The sequence below is a fragment of the Prenolepis imparis genome, unplaced genomic scaffold (assembly GCF_030444845.1).
Source record: "Prenolepis imparis isolate NDT839.2.m4 unplaced genomic scaffold, iyPreImpa1.0 SCAF_2, whole genome shotgun sequence".
Lineage (NCBI taxonomy): Eukaryota > Metazoa > Arthropoda > Insecta > Hymenoptera > Formicidae > Prenolepis > Prenolepis imparis.
Window position 1 is genome coordinate 6794556 of NW_028141160.1, and position 11425 is coordinate 6805980.

Here is an 11425-nt window from a genome sequence, read left to right on the forward strand (position 1 = left end):
ATCTGTTTGATATAAAAGTAATCTGTATATAGTATACTATTACAAAAAACAAACGATTAATTTTTGGCTCTGTTTATAATATTTAAAATCAATACTTTATTGCAGCGGACGCTTTATAACGCAGAATTTTCTTATGTGTATTAAACGATAAAATTTGTACGCCGTAATCTGTTTGATACGAAAGTTATCTGTATATAATATACTATTTAAAAAAACACACGATTAATTTTTGGCTCTGTTTATAATATATAAAATCGATATTTTATTGCCGCGGACGCTATATAACGCAGACTTTTATTATGTGTATTAAACGAAAAAATGTGTACGCTGTAATCTGTTTGATACGAAAGTAATCTGTATATAATATACTATTCAAAAAAACACACGATTAATTTTTGGCTCTGTTTATAATATTTAAAATCGATACTTTATTGCCGCGGACGCTATATATAGCAGACTTGCATTATGTGTATTAAACAAAAAAATTTGTAGGCTCAAATCTATTAGATATAAAAGTAATCTGTATATAATATATTATTTAAAAAAACACACGATTAATTTTTGGCTTAGTTTAGAGTATTAAAAATCGATACTTTATTGCCGCGGACCCAATATAGCGCAGATTTATATTATGTGTATTAAACGAAAAAATTTGTACGCTGGAATCTGTTATATATGAAAGTAATCTGTATATAACATATTATTTAAAAAAACACACGATTAATTTTTGGCTTAGTTTATAATATTTAAAATCGATACTTTATTGCCGTGGACGCTATATGTATAACGCAGACTTTTATTATGTGTATTAAACGAAAAAATTTGTAGGTTCGAATTTGTTTGGTGTATAAAAGTAATCTGCATACAATGTAGTATTAAAAAAAAACGGACGATAAATTTTTAGCTCAGTTACATATATTAAAAATCGATAGTTTGTAGCCGCAAACCCCACACGGCGCAGACTTATATTATGTATATGATATGAAGGAATTTGCTGGCTCATATTTATTTAATATAAAGAACCAATAATTCATCGCTTGTTTTTTTCGATAGTACATTGTTCGCAGATTATTTTAATACCAATCATATACAAGCGTGCAAATATTTTTATTTAATAGACATAATAAAAGTCTGCGCCTTTAACGCTTTAATTTGCTGATTTATGACAAAAAATGTTAAACAAACTTTATATAAAAATATCATTCTTTTTATATAAAATCTAGGAAATGGCGCGCGCATATCGCGCACTTGTGTTGTTTTAAATTATATATTTTAATATGTTAAACTCGATTAAAATATCTTTGACAGTTATCAGCTGATATCTGTCAAAAAACATTAATTGCAGATAATGCATTATAACATATTATTTACACCATTTTATTATTATTTTAATTTTTATAACATATATTATTACTTTGAAATTTAATTAGCAAATTAACGCTTTAGTAATATTTTATACAGAAATCAGCTGATTAAAGCGTCAATCTGCTAATTACATTTTTTAATTATAATATATATAAGTATATATATAAGTATATTTAATATTTAAAATTAGCGTAATGTGTATGCAGTGTATTCTAGCTGTTCTATTTTATATTTTTTCTTTCTTTTCAATCTTCCACACTCATCTTCTATGCAGTGACATCTTTACATGATTCTATAAATTTTCTCTCTAACTCGGAAGGTATTAATTGTACTCTTCGGATAAATTTTAATTTTTAGTATATGCTTTGAAAGCTAGATGGAATATTGTGGTATGGGATGACGTCATGGGAATGACATGTGTGTCAGCTGTCAGTTTGTATTTTATATTTCTTCGAGTCGCGAGATGAAGCGGGGTGAATGAAAACAAATTTGTTTTCATAGAACGAGAAACGAAATTTCACGCTTATGAAAAAATGTACGATATATGTCATCCTAGTGTGAGTACTTTATTTAAATAACTAAAAAAAAAAAAGAATCTGAGCTTTTGTAAGGATATAAAGAATTCTTATTTTACAATTTTTTTTCCATGCTTACAGTATTATCACTTGTGCAAACTCGGCTGTAACGATCCTGTGAAAACAAGCACCGCCTTTTACGTCTACATCGAACTGTGTGAAGGTATTGTATACAGTTTTGATAACAATGTAGAGAGAGCATACATATATAATTCAGTTGTAAACTTACGTGTGTAATTTATTGCTACGATGACTTGCAGTGAAAAGATTCTGGGATGTCAAATATAAGTATAAGGAGGAACTCGATCTGTTCTATCTCGAGGTGAGAAAAAGGGAGCATTCTCCGCTAGAAATCTATATACCTTGGCCGACCAAGTATAGCATTTCGATTGATAAGATTGAGAAGATGCAACAGGCATTGCAAAATGAACGGTAATTCCAAGATTTTTTTTTTTTTTTTAATAATTTATTTCCATCTGCACATTTATATAAATAACAAATTTATATCCGACAGATTGACATTTGTATTCAAATCTGAGGATAGCAGTAGTGTTTTGTATACAATAAGCGCTGGTCTTGTAAAGCCAGCAACACCAGAAGCAACTAAGCAGTTGAAGGAGAGAGAGGAGAAGAAATATAACTTGGAGACGGAAATCCGAAGGAATACGTCGCATTTATATGAATTAGCAAAAACTATAGTTCATGAAACTAAAGATCAAAATTCTAATTCTGGTTCAGCTGCTGCCGTAGAATCTTCGAATACAGATTCCAGTTTGGAGATATTATGATACTTTTTCTATACGTAATATTGAATTTTAACATAATATATATTTGCTTATTATATTACTGTCTTTACTTAATTGTGATATTGTCATATTTGTAGCTCGTATATAATTAAATTTTTTAATTTCTCTTTCTTTGAGAAACACAAGAGATATATATAGAAAATATATCATTTTCATATTTATATATATATATATATATATATATATATATTCTGTAAAGCATAAACAACAAAATGCGATGATAGAAGAGGGTGTAGATAAAAAATAGATAAAGTATTATTTAGTATTTATTTTTTAAAGTAATTTTCACATATGCGCACGTATAATGCAGATTTTGAGAATACTTCTAAGGATTGCATATAATTGTTCAATAAAGTGATATGTAATAAAAGCTGCCACTGCAAATATATATGCATTGAATAAATTAATTCTTTAAAAAAAAATCTTCATCTCGTGTATTAATTAATTAGACACTACAAAATATACGAGGCACATAATTTTTTCTTTGCTTATTATAAAACTAATGATAAATATAGCAAACAGAATTTATAACTAAACTTATATCTAGTAATGCTATGAAATATTATGTATATATAAAAAATGTGTAGAGAAATAATAATAACCTAATGAAAATTCTTATGAATTAAAAGTAAAAATTATTTACAAAAAAAAAGAAAGACCATATTATATTTTTGTATATATGTACATATTCTGCGTCTTTGAATCATCGCGTTTTTGACCACACATATTCCAAAAGTCCATTAAATGATTTAATTTCTGCAAAGCTGCATATATAATATCAGTGAAAAGTAATTTATTCGTACACACGATGATGTTTTCTTATAACGTATGTTAAGCTACGCTGTAAAATGCAAGTGGATATTTTACTACAACGTAACAGTATTTTCATTTGAAATTGTTTATAAGATTTTCATTTCACTTTTTGGGGCAGTTAAAAGCTGTGTAAAAAAAAAAACGATATTTTATAATGCTACGAGATATAAAAATAATGTACATATGTATTGATAGGTATCTAGATGATCTTACACACTTTTACGAAATTTAAACAATCTTAATTATCAATATAAATTTTTAGAGTTGTTTTAATTGCTTTACAAAAATTAGGCTAATAATCTCTCACATGTGACGTATCTTTGATAATTGTAATCATGCCCTACACCTTTCTTCGCCTATTATTGTTAAATGTGCAAATTTTAGTGAATTCCTTATTTCAAAGTGCCACATAATACATGTGTAAAAAAGATTAGCAATCTTAAAACTTATATATACAATAATAATAGTAATAATAATAGTATAAAAACCAGGCACGTTTTAAGATTCTGTGTATTACTCACATCTTTCCGATTAGCTGCCATTGTTTTATAATAATGTTCAAAGTCGACCATCAATATTTTTATAGAAATCGGAACCATCTCTCCTGTGTATAATAATTATATATAAAATAGATACCAAAAAGTGGTTTATCAATTCACATAACTGCGTAAGGCAACTAGAGAGATTTCGAGAGGTTCTCGAATCTATCACTAGTGATATAGTTAATTTTCGTAAAATGCTTGATATTAAAAAATTTCACAAATAATTCTAACGATTATATATGTACGCCTTGTTGATTTTAAACGAAAGATATTGAACAAATTAAACTTGGTAGATTTCATCGATATAACAATCTGTCCACAACCGCAATATTTGTAATTAATAGAATAAAATAGAATAAATTATAATATATTTTAATAAGGGACATCCCGATTGTATTTAATAAAAATTAAAAAAATAAACTATAATCTTTGAATAAAATTAAATTAGCTACATCGCATGCATAAAAACTACCAAGTTTTATTTGAAACACGTTTTGTCTTATTTTATAAGGTCCGTAATTCAATCTTCAATTTCTCGCACAATTATAAGATAAAAATAAGTGACAAAAATTGAAAAGATTATATATATACAATTATCGCACATTAATATCCAGAGAATTTTCTATCTTATATTGTGTATTAAAAATCGTCCAATTATCATGCAGGTATCTCTTTTAAGAAATGAACAAAGCATACCACGAATTCCATCTAAATTGTGTTAATGTGTATGTGTATGTGTGTGTATGAAAATTCTGGAAATAATTAAATCTCTTATGTAGAATTATTAAATATTAAAATTATCGTATGTCGCGATAATAGCATCTATAAAAAGAAAGAAAAATTTTGCAACAATTTTAAAGAAAAAAATTAATTTACAAGCTTTTTTCACAAATGTAAAATCTAACAACATTACTTCAACATAGTTACAGTTTCCACAAATCATTCTCTACAAAATCAGAAAATCTTTAAAAAAACGTTTAAATATACGCTCATATATCAGAATACGAACTTGTCTTACAATAGTATCTTTCGTGTATTGCAAAGTTAATTAAAATATTGATCGTATAATACTACACTACAATAGCTGAGCTATTAAATATAGAAATATTTTCCAGTATTATTATCTTCGCAAAATATTTGGTTATATATTTATATATACATAATATATATTTAGCACATATGAACTAGTAAAACTATCTTCTTATCTCATAAACTAGAATATGAATGTACATAACTAAAATAACGAAATGTAGCAAATACATATAATTGGATACATGTTAAAAGATTCTTATATACGATATAAACGTGCTGCTTCACACAATGTCATAGAGCTCATATTGTCTAATGTCACCATAATCTTGCACAAAACTAGCTATACGTAAATCAATCAATTTAATTTTCAATTATCATAATGGATAGTATATGATAAGTTTAATTAAAAGATGCGTGAATATTATTCGTATTATGATCATGTTGTATGTATATATTATAGCGCCATTTCAATTTCAATTCTTTATCACATGAGCATGAGCAAGTTTAGCTACATTTTGATTTATTTTACGTTTTCTCTATGAATGTGTTAATTATTATTTGCATTATGATTATTCTTTTTGTTTTTAAAGCTCTACAGGGATATATAAAATCTTTGAGTAATTGCGTAATGTGTGTTACTGTACATAATAATAGTATATATATATATATAGATAACAAAATGTTGAAAATAATAAATCTCTTCGCACTAAAAGACAATGATACATATTTAATGCTAGCGATAGGAGTTTGGAGAGATCACTTCTGTGCAAATGTAATCTAAAATTATTTTCATTTTTTTTCATGCGAAAAAATTTCTTTGTCAAAAAATTGGTAAACTTCATCGCTTTTTCCTTCACTTGACATATTTGATGAAAATTTTTCAATCAGTTTCAATATTGACATATTAAATATGGATATTGACAGCACTATTAAATATCTCGTCGATTGAATAATCATAAACAATAAACTATTCGCATATATAATGTTATTTAATATGAAATTGGAGATTGTGAACTCCAAGTATGTATCATGTACCTATTAAAAGTATATAACTCATAATGGAGAAAACCTGAGATTCGATAAAAAATTTCTCTTGTAAATCTGTTCTACTGCGATCGTTAATATAGTATTAAAAAATAAGAAATATGTATACATGATGAGAGATTTATATATATATATATATGTATTGCTCAGATAAACAAACCGCACTAATGCAGTTGCGCGAAAAATTTCATTTTGTAGTAGTAAAACTTTTTCTTCAATTAGGACATGCTGATAGTTTCGTCAGCTCCGATTAATGGCTAGCACCAATCAGCCATGTAAGTAAAGTCTTTAAACAGGCCTTGCTCTAAATCACTAAGAGGCCGAGGATCTTTCGGAGGTGTCAGTTGTGGCTTCTCGGATGTAAACTCTTCATCGAAATTACTTACATCTTCCACCGAATGCTAATAACAAAGAAATATTTTTAATATATTAATTTAATTAATTTAAGAATTTTATTATTATATACTTTTAATATATTTAATTAATTTAATTAATTTAGGAATTTTATTATATATTTTTAATATATTAATTTAAGAATTTTAAAATTTAATCTCTCTGATCTGATTTTAATTACGCAATCGATATTTAAAACTTAATTCGTACCAACAGAGCGATATTACATTACATATTCAAATTTTATTTGCAGAAATTAAACCGATACTTACGATTACTGGGACGAAGGGTGGTTTCACGCGCCTTAGAAGCAAGTCGTCCCAAGCAATGTGTCTGAAAAATGCTTGTTTCTTGACATCTTCCGCGTCTCTTTCGCTGCTACCTAGTCTCCTGTCTGGATTCTTCCTCAGTAACTGTAATAACAGAATGCGTGGATTAGAGATATGTATTAAAACAAGATAAAAATTGTTTTAAAAAATGCTTACTCTTCTCATGATTGCTATCGCTTCCAAAGAAAGAAATCGTGGATATCGTACTTCATCGTTCACAATGGAATCAAACACTTCTTCCTCGTCGTCACCCGGAAAAGGAGACTGAAAGACGTTTTATTTAGTATTTTATCTGAACATTGAAAGAGAAATAAAGATATAATACATTTTACAAATGATAAAATCTTACCTCTCCAACAAGCATTTCAAAGATCAAGACTCCGAGTCCCCACCAATCTACAGCTCGCGTATAAGAGGTCTCTGTCAAGACTTCGGGCGCTAAGAATTCAGGAGTACCGCAGAAAGTACCTGTCCTATCTCCGTATCCCATGCCTTCCTTACATAGACCGAAATCTGCGATTTTAACGTAACCTTCCGTATCCAATAGCAGATTATCCAATTTCAAGTCTCTGTAAAATCGAAGGATATATTGTAAAAAAAATATATTATCGTATTACTTGCTATTTACCACACGTTACGATAGTAATGAATAAATTGTACCTGTAAATAATGCGATTTTCGTGCAAGTATTGTAATCCTAGAACAACGCAAGCTGAATAAAACACGGCGCGCGGCTCTCCGAAAACATCGGCGTGTATATGCATCATGAGATCACCACCAGCCGCGTATTCCATTACAAAACATACGTGTGCCTGTAAAAAAATTCATTTTTTATTCTATTTATCGTCTTACATCAGCAACATTAGAGAAAAAAAGTATTATCGTCCTTTTTAGCTATATAATATTATATAATATATAATAAATAATATATAATATAATATATGGTATATAATATATAATATATAATATATAATATACATATAATATAATATATGGTATATAATATATAGTATATAACATATAATAAATAATATATAATATATAATAAATAAATTATATAATAATTGTATAATATGTATAATAAATAAATTATATAATAATACCTCAGTTTGAAAGCACGCAAACAGATTCACGAGGAAAGGATGGCGCGTTGTGTTCGCTACTTCGAATATTCTTTTTTCAGACAATAACGACTCCACTTCGTCTCTAGCTATAATATCTCCCTTCTTTAAGGCCTTGATTGCGAAGTACTCTCCTGTGTTTCTGTACTGCGATAATATCACTTTGCCAAAGTGACCACGACCGAGGACAGAGAGCAGCCTAAAGTTCTCCAAGGTCATACCATTGATCTGAGAGTGTCTTCTCGACTCGTAGGCACTATCCCTATACTGAAGGGGTCTGATTGGCAGTTCGTACACAGCCTGAAAGACAAAGATATTTCTTAATGTATGCACAAATGTATGTGTTTCAGCGTTATAAAGTTAGGATAGTTAATAACAATTCCTGTACATATCATATACAAAAAGAATCATGTGTTAGTATGTCATAAAATTAAAACACTTTATACAGAGATATATATTTCAAGTATTATGGCATATGTTACACTGTAATATTTTGATTATTCAATTTTTCATACGAGTTATCAATTATTATATCTATACACATTATATAATTTTATTAATAATAATAATAATATTAATATTAATTAATAACATTATTAATAATAATATTAATATTAATAATAATAATAATAATAATATTAATATTAATAATAATATTAATAATAATAATAATATTAATGTTATTAATAATAATATTAAAAATACTCGCAGAGGCATACATGAACTAAAAGTTTAGTAAAGATTAGTATACATACAAGAGTATAATTGTGTAAAAATAAAAAAAAAAAATAGTCTACAGAGTGAAATAGAAGAAGCATTGAAAAATAAGATGAGAAATTCGTTTCTTCTCCAGTTTACATTACATGCAACATACATATTAAGGCAAGCAAAGCAATGTTGTGTGTACTTGTGGAGGTATGTACCTCATCCTCAGGAAACTCGACGACAGGTTGGGGCGAGGGTGTGCGTGGAGAGGGTGGTGCAATCAGCACAGGGCGGGGCTCTGTCACGAGGGGCCTCAAATTTGCGCCCTGAGGCCCCCCCTTTTCCTCGTTGTGCAGAAAATCAAACTCCCTTAATGCACTCTGTAACTACATTACTACCTTCTTAGCTTACTAATGCTCGATTAAAACCTCGCAGTAAACTTTAGATTGCGCGCTAGAATTGTCTCAAGTGTACACATGCATTACTATATAGCTGATATAATAATTTTGATGTTGAAATGTGTATTTATATTTTGTAAAATTCTGACTACTATCGTTAGGGAGTTTGGGGGAAAATTGTTGCTTTTTCAAAATTGACAGAATGCAAGAAAATAAAGTTGCATTCATTGTGAAGTAATTGATATAAAAAAAACTTATGTGTAATGACTAAAGGATATTCTTTCCAGAAGCAAGTGAGCAAATTTATATAAAACTAATACTACTACTTTTTATATAATTGAAGAAATATATATCTGATAACATGCCGCATCAAGATACATATATAGTGTAAACGCATACATTCATTATAGATTATAATTCTTTAAAAAGTAAATCTATTTTATAATTGGATATACTATACATTTATTTTGTAAACTATTTGGGCCCGTAACCAAGATTCCCAGCCTTGAGATTGTCTCTAATACATATTACTAATAATTATTAAGTTCTTAATGTAGAGTGATAAAAAAATATAAGAAATAATGCCAAATATATAATATAATAAAATAAATTGTATATATGTATTTATAAAATAAAATTGAATTTCATACACATAATATCATGTTGCAAATTTAGAAAAATTACATAATAAAAAAAATTTGTGCTATGAACAGTCTTATATCTTTACATCGCGAAAGCAAAGATTGATAAATACATATAATATGCTAAAGAGCAAATAATATTATCGTACGTGTTTGAGCTTGTTTGATTTAAAAATAATGACAACAGTACGTAAACAGACAAATGTACAAAGAGTGCTTACCTCTTGATCTAATTTAGGATTTGATTTGGTGCTGGTAGGTGCAGGTATAGACGGTTTCTTCGCGACAGTAGGTGGCGGTGGGGGAGGATGCTCCGGAGGACGTGGCAGAGTTGGACTACTACTACTACTACTCGTTGTTGACATTCCTAAAGGCCGCGCGCCGCCCAATCCACCTTTCTCCGGATCAGGCACTTCGCCGGGAGTCTCGGGCTTATCTTCTATGGAGGTATCGAACATAAGTTGCAGCGGTTGCGGTCCTGCGAATGAAATTGCGGACGATATATTTTCGCAAGAATAATCTTGCAAGATTTGCACGCGAGAGACTGACTCGTCTTACCTGTCGGCGGACTTTCCGAGCTTCTCGAATTATTGTGCAACGAAGGCGCCGAACGTTTAAGCAGTCTGCCCCAAGTTGCGACATTTATGTTCATTTGATTCGCTCTTGGAAAATTTTTCACCTGCTGCTTGAAGATCTTCCGTTGACGCTGCAACTTAGGCTTTCGCGATATCATCGGATTCAAGAACTTGATTTCCGCGAACAGGAGGCCCTGCGGTTCCAATTGTAAGGCCATGCCGTGTCGAACATCGTCGATGAACTCCTCTAAACGTAAGAACTTGACCGCGCATAGGGATCTCCAATCTTTCCAGTAGATTCCTATTTCAAGCTCTCTCGATTTGTCTAGTTCGATGGAAAACCTAAAAACGGATACATTACATTATGAAGATCATTAAACGTGATATGATTTCATTATTAAGTATATAAAATTCGCACCTTTGGTCCCAAGCTTGTTGGGAACAGGGACGCCAGCTAGTCTGTCCTACGGTTTGATTATCCAATTTTATAACTGCCATAATGTCATCTGGAAACAACGATAGTCAGTGACGGATTCGAAATAACGCAATTTTTAACATTATTCACAGAATATTTGAAATCTTACTGCTTGTTTCGTCCTTCACGCTGTACGACTTGCTCGAGCTGAGTCCTTTCACACCCTTAACGAAGCTACGTAAATCAGGACTAGCAGGATGTTCCCTCTTTGTCCGGCCAGGCACTTCTTCCGCCAAGTCTTGACATCCCATAAGCCTTACCTGAATCAACATATCGCGGCATTGTGAGAGAAAATCAATTATTGTCACCTATTTCATTGCTTACTTTCTCATTCAACATACCTCTAATTGTCCCGTGACAGCGGCGCATCTCGACACTGAAGCTGGTATAGTGGTTTTACCCTCCAAGGGACCGCGGAACGGTTGTAACGATGTATAAGTAACAGGAACCGGACTGGCTGATTGCACGCTAGCTAATTCTCTCTTTAATTGAGCCGCAGTGCCGCTGTCAGGTGGTAGCTCCTGTCTTCTGAGTTCAAGGGACAGTCTGAGCAGGTCCAATTTTCTACTGGATTCCGCGAGGCTTGCCTGAGCCTATAATGATTAAAATTT

The 11425-nt window shown here is 30.1% G+C and overlaps 2 protein-coding genes across 4 annotated transcripts in view; one reads left to right on the plus strand and one right to left on the minus strand.

Moving 5' to 3' along the window:
• The first annotated feature begins 1765 nt into the window (after positions 1-1765).
• LOC145933207 (tRNA-splicing endonuclease subunit Sen15) lies at positions 1766-3127 on the plus strand. Its single transcript, XM_083032759.1, has 4 exons — positions 1766-1922; positions 2022-2103; positions 2201-2372; positions 2455-3127. Exons 1-4 carry the CDS (start codon positions 1899-1901, stop codon positions 2726-2728), a joined length of 552 nt encoding a protein of 183 aa, XP_082888885.1. The 5' UTR covers positions 1766-1898; the 3' UTR covers positions 2729-3127.
• A 649-nt stretch (positions 3128-3776) lies between these two features.
• Positions 3777-11425, minus strand: part of Pkn (serine/threonine-protein kinase N) — a 49182-nt gene continuing 41533 nt past the window's right edge. For 2 of the 3 annotated variants that reach the window (XM_083032755.1, XM_083032753.1), the window contains exons 7-18: positions 11156-11407; positions 10924-11074; positions 10758-10845; positions 10323-10681; positions 9986-10242; positions 8944-9111; positions 8003-8320; positions 7560-7711; positions 7249-7468; positions 7056-7163; positions 6843-6983; positions 3777-6578 (exon numbers count right to left, since the gene is read on the minus strand). In XM_083032755.1, coding sequence (XP_082888881.1) covers positions 6435-6578; positions 6843-6983; positions 7056-7163; positions 7249-7468; positions 7560-7711; positions 8003-8320; positions 8944-9111; positions 9986-10242; positions 10323-10681; positions 10758-10845; positions 10924-11074; positions 11156-11407 — 2358 coding nt within the window. In that variant the 3' untranslated portion in view covers positions 3777-6434. The remainder of the gene's footprint in view (positions 6579-6842; positions 6984-7055; positions 7164-7248; positions 7469-7559; positions 7712-8002; positions 8321-8943; positions 9112-9985; positions 10243-10322; positions 10682-10757; positions 10846-10923; positions 11075-11155; positions 11408-11425) is intronic. The other variant, XM_083032756.1, reaches the window with a different exon arrangement.

Bases quoted from the DNA above. Each gene is read 5' to 3' on its own strand.
- LOC145933207 (XM_083032759.1), top strand. From the start codon at position 1,899: ATGTACGATATATGTCATCCTAGT. The intron at 1,923-2,021 runs GTGAGTACTTTA...CCATGCTTACAG, and splicing joins ACGATATATGTCATCCTAGT to TATTATCACTTGTGCAAACT. The intron at 2,373-2,454 runs GTAATTCCAAGA...TATATCCGACAG, and splicing joins CAGGCATTGCAAAATGAACG to ATTGACATTTGTATTCAAAT.